The sequence below is a fragment of the Amblyomma maculatum genome, chromosome 9, assembly GCF_055883805.1.
Source record: "Amblyomma maculatum isolate TAMU_Amacu chromosome 9, ASM5588380v1, whole genome shotgun sequence".
Classification (NCBI taxonomy): Eukaryota; Metazoa; Arthropoda; class Arachnida; order Ixodida; family Ixodidae; genus Amblyomma; species Amblyomma maculatum.
In genome coordinates, this window is record NC_139352.1 from 63,849,312 (window position 1) to 63,861,489 (window position 12,178).

The 12,178-nt window shown below is 47.0% G+C and overlaps 1 protein-coding gene across 1 annotated transcript in view; it reads right to left on the minus strand.

Moving 5' to 3' along the window:
- Nucleotides 1-12,178, minus strand: part of LOC146179217 (ATP-binding cassette sub-family C member 4-like) — a 91,314-nt gene that overhangs the window by 15,052 nt on the left and 64,084 nt on the right. The window contains exons 17-20 of the mRNA XM_084580147.1: nucleotides 10,416-10,603; nucleotides 4,651-4,726; nucleotides 3,567-3,786; nucleotides 239-549 (exon numbers count right to left, since the gene is read on the minus strand). Coding sequence (XP_084436273.1) covers nucleotides 239-549; nucleotides 3,567-3,786; nucleotides 4,651-4,726; nucleotides 10,416-10,603 — 795 coding nt within the window. The remainder of the gene's footprint in view (nucleotides 1-238; nucleotides 550-3,566; nucleotides 3,787-4,650; nucleotides 4,727-10,415; nucleotides 10,604-12,178) is intronic.

Below are 12,178 nucleotides of genomic sequence, written 5' to 3' on the forward strand. Positions count from 1 at the left end.
ATAGACACATTACTATATAAAGTTCACAGAAGACGGTCGTGTTCTAGCACCAGCTGCTACCTGTGTACAAATAATATTTCAGTTCAGTCGTTCAGTCGTGTCCGACTCTTCGTGACCCTATGGACCATGTCACGCCACGCTTTCCGGTCTCTCACTATCTTCGTAACATCACATAATTTCATCTGCAGTATTTAGGAACATATAAGTGAGATGATTTGCCAGCGAGATATCAACTCACCAACGCGACCAGAGTGGCCACTGCACCGATGGCCCCTACGAAGACAACAACAGAGGCCTGACTGGCGACAACGCAAAGCTTGGCTATGGCCACGAGCACATTCTGTACGCACTGCTTTCCGCTCAGGAAAAGTCTTAGGTCGACAGCGTACAAGTCCAGTGAGAAACGTGTCACGATGCGTCCGCGCGGCGTGGCATCGAAGAAAGACGTCGGACTCGACAGCAGCCGGGCCAGCATGGACTCGTGCAGTCGATGTGACAGGCGCCGGTTGCCCATAGCCATGACAACGACGCCCAGGCAGCGGAACAGCACTGCAATCGGACAATTGGCGCTTGTAAGAATTCAACGAGCAGAAGTGGGAATGTGTCTGGGCGACGACATCTCTGCCTTTATTGTAGAATAGGTGCGAGAAAATTTTAGGCCACCAAGGTGGCTTCAAGATCACACTGTTGACTCCAGTGCAGCATGGCCAAGGCTATGTTGAGGCTGTAAGTACTCATCATTCCTGCGCTATTACACATGTGTGCGCCAAATTATATGCACGCCCTACAGCGCCGAACGAGTTATGTCCTTTAAATTTCCTTCAATTATTGCAATCATTTGATCACTCATACACCTTATAAATTTCCTTGATCAGCATTATCAAGCGTTATATTTTGATTCTGAACATTGGGACAACTTTGGCAGCATCTTTTCCCAATTTTCATTTTTAATTGTTATAATTATTTGACCAATTAGACACTCTAAATTTTCTTAATTAGAATCGGCAAACATTGGCCTGTTCTTCTGAGCAATCTGACCCCATTGAAGGCCCCCTTTCCTAATATCGAATTTTTCATTCTTTGAAAAAAAAAATCAGTTACACACTCTTATTTCTTTAATTGGCATCATCATGCATTGGGCTTTTATTCTGAGCATTTTGATACCATAGAAATCTCTTTTCTCGATTTAATGGCTCATGCTGTCGTGAACAAAATGTGTCCCACTTTTGCGGCGGCTCTGATTAGCCGAGGCGGGATGACGTCATAGAGGTCGACCAATCACAGAGTACCCCCACAGTATGTGCGAATGCGTGCCTTATATGGCCATATGTTAATCAGTGTCCAGTTACTAATTAGTTACGAACTAATTAATATTTGATTACGAATGAACTAATTCACAAATAACTAAATACTAATTATTATCGTGCTTACCAACTAATTGATTAACTAAATCACAATTAATTAATTCCTACTTAGTGCCAGCTGCGTAGCAGAATGCGGCACTCGGGCTTTCGCCTTTCGCTACTTAGTCGCTAAATTCCCTCGTAATCTTTATTAATTTTCTTATTTTTTTACTTCGTCAATTAATTACTATGATATTATCAATTCACTACCGCCTATCACAAACAAATAGATCATCAATCGTTAAAACCGCAAGTTACCATGATACGAGTTTTTATGCAGCCCCCGATTATTTACGACACGTGACGTCAACTCTAAATACTGCAACAACGCCGAGGATGTTTTGGCCGAACGAGATATATAAGCTATTGCTTGATAAATTGGGAGGAAAAGCGCAGTGTTTGTCGCAGTTTTTGCTGCGCCGTAAAGAAAGGGAGAGAGGATGAAGTGAAAGCGGGAAGAGAGAGATAGAGGTGGCTTAGTGGAAGGCTGCGGAGTAATTTAGACTACGTGTAGATCTTTAATGTGCACTCGTATCGCGCAGCACACGGACACCTCCGTTTTTCCTCAATTGAAACGCAGCCGTCGGCGGTATTTAGTTTTGGTAAATTTTTGATTGATTTGTAGGAAAGGAAGGGCGCAGTACCCGTTGCAATTCTCCGCGGACACCTCACCCGCGCCGTAAGCAAAGGGAGGGAATTGGGAGTGAAGGCGAAAAGAGTGAAAGAGGTGCCGCAGTGGACAGCTGAGGAGTAATTAGACCACATCGGCACCCTTTTACGTGTACTGACATTGCAGACACACGGACGCTGTGCGATGTCAGCGCTAAAGATCCCCTGGTGGTCGAAATTACTCCGTAGCCCTCCACTACGGCTCCTCTTTCTCTCTTTCCACTTTCACTCCCACCTTCCCACCTTCCCTTACGGCGCGGTTGAGGTGTACACAGAAAACAAGTGAGACAGTTACTGCGCCTTTCCCTTCCTATAAATCAATCTCCGCTTCAGTTCCATTAGAACGCAGCCGCTGGCAGTCGGGTTCGAACGCTGATACTCCGGTTCAGTAGCCAAGCGCCTTATTAACTGAGCCACAGCGTCGGGCTCCAGTTGGTCACCTAATACGTGTTCGCTATCTACCTTGGCGAACACGTAACTGTTTAGTAGTTTCAGTGTCTACCGTATCGCATGATGGCGCCACTTATGTTTTCACCATTAGGAATTTGACTAGAGCGCTTGCCTTCAATCTGGGCTACGGGGGCGGCTTTTTTGGGCAACAAGGCCAGTATGCTACGCGTAGAACACCTAATATATTGCTGAGTACATTAGTCAATCGGTTAACTTAACATTTCAGGCTGCACATGCTCCGTTCACTTGAACGGTTACTAGTTTAATTTCTAGCGAGGCAACGCAAAAATAGGCCGTTTCTTTTTTCACTCGCATCCCGGCTAATGCAAACCTTTATTTATTTTAGTTGATTAGAGAAATCAGGCACTGATTATCTGCAGATCGCTAACGACATGCGAGTGACGGCTCAACTTGTTCCTTCCCAGCCATTGGTTTTCCATAAATGTGTTCTTTTTTTTTTTTTTAATTTCTCTTGGGCCGGGTTGCGAGGAGTAAGGGGTGGGGAGCGCGGCAGTTTTTTTTTTTTTTTTTTAGTACTTATCAATGCTGAAAAAACAATAGTACAGAAATAAATGGCTCAGTCTAGAAAATCAAAGGGAAATCCTTACTGTGCGTTGGCCAAGAGTTTGAGCACTCGGTTATACCAGGGGCGAAGTGATGGCCAACTGTTTGGAAAGAAAATACTGCTACGATGCCTTTTTATAGAATGCGCCTTCACTTCAGATGAATTAATTTTGAAATTGAATTCGTGTCTTATACGGGGGAAGGGGGTGGGCGAATGTGCCCTTAGCACCATTTTATATTGCATTATTCAGGACTTAGAGCGCCCCATGTAACGGCAGTGATGGAGGACGCGTTCATGTTGTTCAATTTTAATGCTAGGTAAAAATGTCCAGCCAACCGACTTAAATCCGCAGCCTTGTTCATTCATTGTTTCCGTGCCGATCCAAGCTTTAACTCCATATACTGCTAACATCTATCCTGCATAGAGTACATTACAAAGAAGCCAATGTAAGGATAATATGTGCAAAAGGCTGAACCTACCGTCACACAGAGAGACAAAGACGAGACCGGACACCCAGGCTTCATCTGCGCGCTTCCTTCCATCTTTGGTGGCACCCCTCTGTGCCACAGCGTCTGTCCACCCCCTGATCAGGAACTGCTGCCCAGCCACGGCCGCGGCACAAGCCACGAAGAGTAGGATGGATGCCCAGCTCCAGGGCCCCGCGAAGCTCAGAAGTCGCCGGACAACCTCTAAGGAGGTCTTCGTTTGCGGCCGATCGACAAGGGGCAGTGAAGAGGCATAACAGTTTCATGAATGCAATGAGGCTATTTAGCCATTAGTCGAATTATTCGAGGATAGCTTGCTGGTTATTCTTTAGTTGTCGGGCCGGTAAAATAAGCGCACGAATGTAACGAGGCAGCTAGTCACTATGATTTCCACACAGTTTGGTGTGATTGGTCTACATTGTGCAATTATACTAAACGTGTTAAACTCATTACATGAAAGCTGTATAGCGGACTTTTCACTTAAGTAAAGTGACGGCTTCAAAGTGTGGAAAATTGCGCCTTCCTGCAGCAACCAGCTTTTATTGTTAGTAAAATGAAAGCATGAGCTTTTTACGTCTGCAGCTACACTCTTAATCTGGTTCCACATACCAAGTGGAACTTTTAAAAATGTTCCACTTATAAGCGGAACATTTTGAAAAGTTCCGCTTATAACTGGAACCAGATTAAGAGCGTAGCAAACACATGTATGAACAAGCATCATATACGAGCATTGTGCCATGTGTACCGCAGAAACACGGTTTGAATGAAGCTCTCTCCTCTGTGGTTGTTATGGGCGCAATAATAATTTTAACTTCCATCAACAAGAAATGGTGACGAAGTTGAAAATTACTGCGAATGGCGCTTGGATAGAAGAAGATAGTAAGATACACAATATTTCACACATTGTATATTTGCAACTAAATCGAATGACAGAAACTAACACAATCTTCTGTTTAGGTTTGATGACACATTGACTGATATTCTAACATGAGCTGAGGAAAAGTGAAGTTCCGATCAACTTTGAGGAGTCGTTTCAAAAAAGGAAAACCCTTATGCAGAGCAATAAGTAAAGTTTCACCTTAGAAGACTGAGTACGTTCGTCCGTGGTGACCCGGCCGCTCCCCGTGTGCTGTCCGGAATCTGTCAGTTCCTTCCTGTGTTAGAATAGAAAAAAACGAGACGGGGCTGAGAATGAGGCACGGAAACCACTGACGGCAAGCCTGAATACACCTGCCACGTGGAGTCCAGTTGCCAGGGAAGCGTATATGCGCTGCTTGTAAATGACATCCGCCCCTTTCTTCTGTTCCACACGCCACGAATGCGACCAAAATAGCCAGGTGATAGGGTGATAGACAGCAAAATGTGGCACAATACCTTTTACAAGCTGCTAATTATAGTTTGTATCCAGACTGCAAACAGTTATATAAATGTCCAACATAACAAAACGCCGAAGGTGCACATATCTCAGCGCCTGAGAGGCGATTTTATTTGATTTATGTGGCTAATGTGCTAATGTGCAAATGTGATACACACAGCAAGGTGCAGCGCACAGCGGCGTATCTATTGCGAACCGCCGCGCACATTGCATTTCCACTCGTAAATGCAGGCCTGCTTTTGACGTATGTAAGATTCTGATTATCTAAACGTGCCTTTCTGTGAACACGTTCAAATACGCATGATATTTGCGGAGATTTAGAATAGGGGGACCCAACCGATTAGAGGGGCAGGATAATAGCGGGGCGACAATGCGCACGCGCGGAGTGCTGCGATGAATAGGCGAGGGATGCGGCAATCACCCTGGGCGTGTGCACTATACTCCGTTTCATTCATCAAGTGCAACACTACCAAAGCTACAGCTCTTGTTTGCGCTCTCCCCATCCGCGATAACAAATAGTGCCTGCTCTTGACGAGAGAAAATAATAGTTGCTTTGTCTGCAAGCTTAATACATTTTACATTTGCCATCAACTTCATAAAAAGCACCTTTTTTAGGGAGAAAAGATCGGATGCGGCTAATTTGTATGTTTTTTTTTATGCCGTTTTTGTTCGTGCCGCGTTTTGCTGCCCCGCAACCTTGCCAGCTGTGCCACCAGATGGCGCTGGCTGTGCCCTCCGCGCTGCGCATCTCTTTTTGAGAAAATGGTTCTTTGGTGCGCATTTTTTCTATAAGATCCGCTCTGTGAAGATGTCTAAGCATGCGAAGCATGTTATTGCAAACGTGTATGCTCGGAATAGAGCCCATTTCGGCAGGAACCACTCGCCTACAGAACGAGCGCGTAGTGATACGCCTCCTGTTTTTTTTTTTCTTGCGGACTATTTGCGTAGCTTTCGCTGCGTTGCACCTGATGTATGAAACGGAGTATAGTGCCCCGGTATAGGGGAGAAAACCTGGGCCAGGGGGCGCTGCGCCGCTCTGTGCGTCAGCGCCCTCCATGGAGACCCCGTCAAAATCTACGCGCAGCCCGGCCGCGTCGTCTGCTAGCCGCCGCATAGAAAAGCATGTTGTCGTCTGCTCCGCGCTGCTTTCTAGCACGTGTTTGCGCGCGCGCGCTCGGTTGTTTCTCTCCTCCTCCAGCCGCATTGTGGCCACCGTCGCGCTCTAACAATGAGGGGGGAAGAAGAAAGAAAGAAAAGAACTAGAAGGAAAATAATGACGGCGCACTTTTTTCGCGAAGCTTGTGTGGAAACGGTAACGGGATGGTTGTGGGCCTTTCTTTTTTTTCTTTTTTTTTTTTTTGGGGGGGGGGATATCTCGTACCGTTCGTGTGTCGTACTTCTCTAACTGGCGGTGCTGAAGCAGCCATCGTGGAACCGGGTCGGCCTCAAGAAACAGATATTCGTCATTAATGCGATCACATAACGTCAATCATCCTATCCTCATACGCGATCCTGCTTCGGGAGCTCAAAACTGCGCGTTCGCTATAGGAGATAACTGAACTAGGAATTGCGCAGCGTAACAGTGGAATTAAGAAGACAAAGATTTCCGTGGAGAGATGTCCCCGTCTGCATGGAAAGTCGTCAGACATTTCCTCGCTGTTCGTCTCGTGGAGAGGAAACTGCCGAAAAAATGGCATGCCTCGGCTTCTCGTCAGTGATCCAGGTCGTTAAAAACCTCTCATCGTTAAAGGTAGATAAGTCATTGATTTCGGATGGCAGCGCCACAGCAGCGAACTCCCCCTGACCGCTGTAAGCAGGAACCAAAAGGTAAGGCGGCATGCTTTGTGCCTTTGTAGGGAACGCATCCTAAACGCGCCGAAAACAGGCCCCACGGCGCCGGCAGCACTGCCTAAAACGTTTGTCCCCAAAGAGCTGAATAGGCCCCTTTCAAGCGACCAGTCACAAAGGGAAAGGAAGAGCACTCGAAGGCTGGACCCTTCATTCTGTGAACATGGACAGAGGCATCAAGAGGTGCCGCCTCAAGTCCTTCAAGATACCTGTCGTTTGCCTCCCGCCTTCAAGCAGCGAATTCGCGTTCATTTTTTTTTATGTATGTCTGAGCCTGCCAACAAGCGCTCTTTGAAAACAATGTCCGGTGATCAATTAATCATAATTTCTTGCTTTCAAAAGCACGGATAAAAAACATGCCTCCAGCCAGCCTCTATGTGAGCCGGGGCACAGAAAAAAGCAAAATTAAGAAATCCCACTGGCAAAGAGCGCCGGCTTTGCGCGCGAGAACGCACCAACAACCCCCCTCGTCCTCACTCTCCTTCTCCCGCTCCGCGTGCACGCGCGGCTGAACATAGCACGCGCTCCTGAGCGAGCGGGCTGCGCAGACTCCGCAGACAGCCACGCGCAGCGCGGGCGCGGATGCGCGTAGGTTTTGTAGTTCCTCTCCGCTCCGCTGGAAACCGAGCGCTGGCGTCGCGGAGCAAACTCCAGCTTTGGTCCCCGAGCGCCATCTCTGACAGAAAAATAGAAACTGGGGATACACGCGGCGGCACCACCCAGGCATCCCGTGCAAGTTTTCTCCTTTCGCTCGCTCGCTTCCGCGCACGTGCAGACGTCTCGCGCTACTTTGTCGCGTGGACAGAAAAGCACACACCGGACGCCGCCGGCTCAGCTCGCTGCCTTCACGGCGTGCGCTTTCTCTCGCACAAGCACGCGCCTTGACGCGCCCCCGCAGGCGCACCGCGACATGCCACCTGCATTCCGCCTTGATTGGGCGACCTGATGCGTATTTCCATGCAGGATACTTAATTATAGGCGGGAAACCTTTTATTCACGTCTGCACTGTAGAGCAGACGGGGATGAGTAAATATTGATTGTGAATGCGTTCCACGTTAGCAAAAACGTAGGAAGTGCATCCCGAGGTAAGTCCGCTATGTAATTATATTGTCGTATGTAATATGTTTAAAAACTGCTAAAGTATCATCAGTACTGTGAAACAAAGTGGCCCGCTCGCTGACCATCGTTTTGGCCTCTAGCATGCGAGCTATATACGGATTTGTTTTTTATTATTACGACTATACCAAAGGAAAGCTTGCAGTAGAATAAGTATACAGTACGAAGGAGGTGTTTCTTCAAAGACAAGAACGCTAGCAATCTCATAAGCACATGCGTGCTCCGTGCACTGCACGCGACATAACCGGCTCGCTGGCTCGGAAGGCAGGTGAAATCCAAGCTTGTACTTGTGAGCAAGGGCCCGAAACGTCATTTGTTTTAAAATTGACCATGGTCAGTCACCAGTGAATCGATCAACAAACCATGATTCCTGACCAGACGGTACGCCGTCGAACCCTCGACTACATTGTACTACATTGGGTTTTATTTCGATTCTTAATAAATGGCTGTGCTCATTTGTGATAATATTTGGTTTGCACTCACAAACCCTGTGACGCGAATGGGGTGCTCCGTGCGAGTAGTGTCAGTCGAGCCATAGCTAGGATCACTTTTGTACTGTACTTCCGACATATCTTCGTTAATAATAATAATAATAATAATAATAATAATAATAATAATAATAATAATAATAATAATAATAATAATAATAATAATAATAATAATAATAATAATGATTGGTTCACGTATTGGCCAATTTGCGAAAATCTGTAAAAGCGTCTCAGCAAGGCATGTTTTCCAACGCCGCCCCCACCCCCGAAAAAAAAAAGGCCTCGTTCCTAGATATTTTCTTGGTCAATCTAAAAATGAAAAGGCAGCTGTGGACACTTAGGGCACATTCACACATCAGTCTCGATCGCGGACGTCGCATCTGTTGATTTGGTTGCTTTCAGAGCACTCACATAGGAGGGAGAGAGCACAGAAAATCGGCAAAACTAGACACGTGGGGAGCGAAGAGCAGGATAATCTTCCACCCTCTTCACTTTTATGCATGGTGTTAAACCACTGCACTTCTTGATGCCTCTCCAAGCCGTCTTTGTCAACTGTCAACATTTCTGAGTTTACGAAGGAAGGGGAAATTGGCTCTTTTCGCTTCCACAAAGAACGCGAGACTTCCCAGAACGCTGTCATGCGGTTGGAAAATAGGTCTTGCGGACACGCTTCCAAAGGAATCTGCAAAGTCATACGTGAGCCTCGTCTTTTGGTGCTTCGTCTACTATTGTGGCTTCCCATGACACAATGCTACTTAGTACATCCCTTCCGCATAAGCGGAAGCGTTTTTGTGTCGCCAAATAACCGTCATGCGCAACGCGATCGCCGCGCGTGCACAGGAAGCTAGCGGAGCGTCTGCTCCGGCGAAGCCCCATCGTTTCACATTTCGCCACCATACCAGGAATGCGGCGCTGCCATCGCGCAGCGAAACTTGAGCTTGGGTTCCCTATTATTCTATTCCCCTAACCGATAGGATCCCCCTATCCTAAATCTTCTTATTTTCTTCTGTAAAAGCTAGCCAGAGACCCAGCGCTAGCTCGGCCGTCGAGGCGAGCTTGGGGTGCCTAGGCACAAAATGGCGGACAGCGCCGCCGCTAAATTTGGGTGGCTGTTGGCTCCGCCCATCCGCCAAACTTTCCCAAAGGGGGTACGGCTCTGTCCTGGCCTAGTTGAGCTAAGCCACGGCCAACTTTTAATCGCGCCCCCAATGTGGTACGAGCTAGCGGTGCGGTCTTGACTTTGACCTCATTGGAACTCTGCCGTGGTTTGTTCTCACTGAGGTCCGTCCGCGAGATAAATTGCACACAAAAAATACGCGGGTGGGGTAATGTGGACATAGGGAAAGTGAGTTCGCGAAAATGAAAATGTAAGCTTCACTTAGAGATGGTGCTTTTTAAGATTAAAGTTGTGGATGACAATGCTATTACGGCGGTGTTATTTTGCTTACCAGCGCTAGTGTTATTTAAGAAACTGAAGACGTGAATGCGTTTTTGAAGCGACGAACTTTACATTATTATCGATGTCTGTACTTCGGCTGGGGGGTGGTCAAAATATATTTTGACATGGTAATAAAAAGACATTTAGTGCTAAGCAGAGCACTGAGCATTATCGACTAGAAGAGTCGTCAAGTGCAGCTGTGCTGAAGGGTCGTCAAGTGCAGCTTGAAAGAGGTCCACGAAGCACCCCGCCGGGGTGCTGCAGTGGTAAGACGCCCGAGTACTGTGCCGGAGTACCCGGGTTCGAACCCGACCTCGGCGGCTGCCTTTCGATGGAGGCGAAACAAAGAGGCGTCCGTGTGATGTGCGATGTCAGCGCACGTTAAATATCCCCAGGTTGTCGAAATTACTCCGTAGCGCTCCACTACGACTCCTCTTTCTCTCTTTCCACCTTCGCTCCCACCTTCCTCCCTTCCCTTACGGCGCGGCTGAGGTGTGCACAGAAAACAAGTGAGACAGTAACCGCGTCTTTCCCTGCCTATAAATCAATCCCTCAATCCCAATCCACGAAGTACCCACCTGGCTCTCTTGGTGGCGTATTCTGGGGGCGGCCTCTGGTTCTGACCTATGCGAAGAGTGCGTGGAGCGTTGGGGTCCTGCAGCAGCGCGGCCAGGTTGGGGAAGCTCAGTACTTGTTTGTCGTGCACCATCAGGACCCGCTCGACGTGCCTCAATAGGTTGCCCTGACTGCAGACCAGGATGCGAGTCTGGGCGAGAACAAGCGTGACTTGTGCGGCACGTGTATGTCAATTTACGCAACCATAACTTCCATCGCCTTCACCGCAGGCGTCATCTTGCCTCTTAACCAGTAAGCTCTGTCGTCTGTGCTCAAATATGCACTGCTGAGACTGTCATCATCATCATCATCATCAGCCTGACTATATACCCACTGCAGGACGAAGGCCTCTCCCAAATTTTTTCCAATTAACCCGGTTCTGCGCTAGCTGCATCCGCTTGACACCTGCGAACTTTTTAATCTCATCCGCCCACCTAGCTTTCTGCCGCCCCCTGCTACGCTTTCCTTCCTTTGGAATCCAGTTTGTTACCCTAAGCGACGATCGGCTATCCTCTCTTCGCACTACATGCTGATTAATGTCACGCACTGCTGAGACTGTGCATGATATGAAGTTATAACGCCTCAAACATCACATGCGAACCCCGTATACACATTTAAATTGCTGTAATACTCTTCTGAAATATTTCTGGCAGAAAAAAAAAAGCTGCTTTTCTGACTTCGAATTTTCTACAAAGCTGGCACTTCCTGGTGAATTTTGTTTTAGTTTGCTATTGTTCTCCTCTACGCGTTGCAAAATTATCCGTTGTCTGAAATCAGCACTCACTTAGGCTTCTACTACAGATAATATTTCAAAATAAACTGCAAAAGTGTTGAACAGCGCTTTTCATGTAAAAATAGCTGTTGGAGTGTTTCATATTTCTATGTATTGACAAGGATGGTGTGATAAACGACGACTTGAATGAAACCTCTCAGCTGTGCGCGTATGCTCAGTGCCCTTATCGAGTGCTTGCCATTATCGTCTGGTACAAGTTTTCCTGACACATTATTCTAACGGTCTTCTTGTGTTTGTTCTGGTTTGCTGAACGTATGCGAGTGAAGGAGGACAAAGTACTGCGCATTTGAGGATGCACGTGTAAGCGTAGCTGGTCTTGTGAATGTAACCAAGGTTTAAAGAGACGTTATAAGCACACAATAAACGACTCATCGAGTAGAACCTCGGTATTAAAAACACAGTGTCCCATATGATATAGAAACGCAGGGAACTCGGCTATAGTAGATGGACGTATAGCATATGTGCAAGTTTAAAAGAGACACGAAGGTGGATAGCTCTCATAACTTTTGTTGCTACCTTAGAGCGGGAAGGCAGCATGTGAAAAAACAAGCTGAACAGTGCAGATTGTATTTCAGCTCCGCAATTCAAGTATCCAGATCATGGCTCTCCACCTAGCGACCTGCTCGAGACACCGCCGATTCAGGTCTAGCATAGTGATGCGCTCTAGCTTTTCTGCTGTGCACTGCAAAACGACACATATTTTATTGGCTGATTATAACGCCATCATACGAATGAGAAAATTAAAAAAGAACAAGATTATGTCAAAAGAAGATTTATTATTTCATGAACAATCCGCACAGAAAAGTGTACTGTGTCGGTTCACCTGGTAAGCAGGAGAAGCGGCCCACTGTAGCTTGGGGATAAAAAAAAAAAAAAAAAGAACAGCAGTATCGCAAAGCGACTGTGACCACGGCTGTTAGTTCGAACCATTTT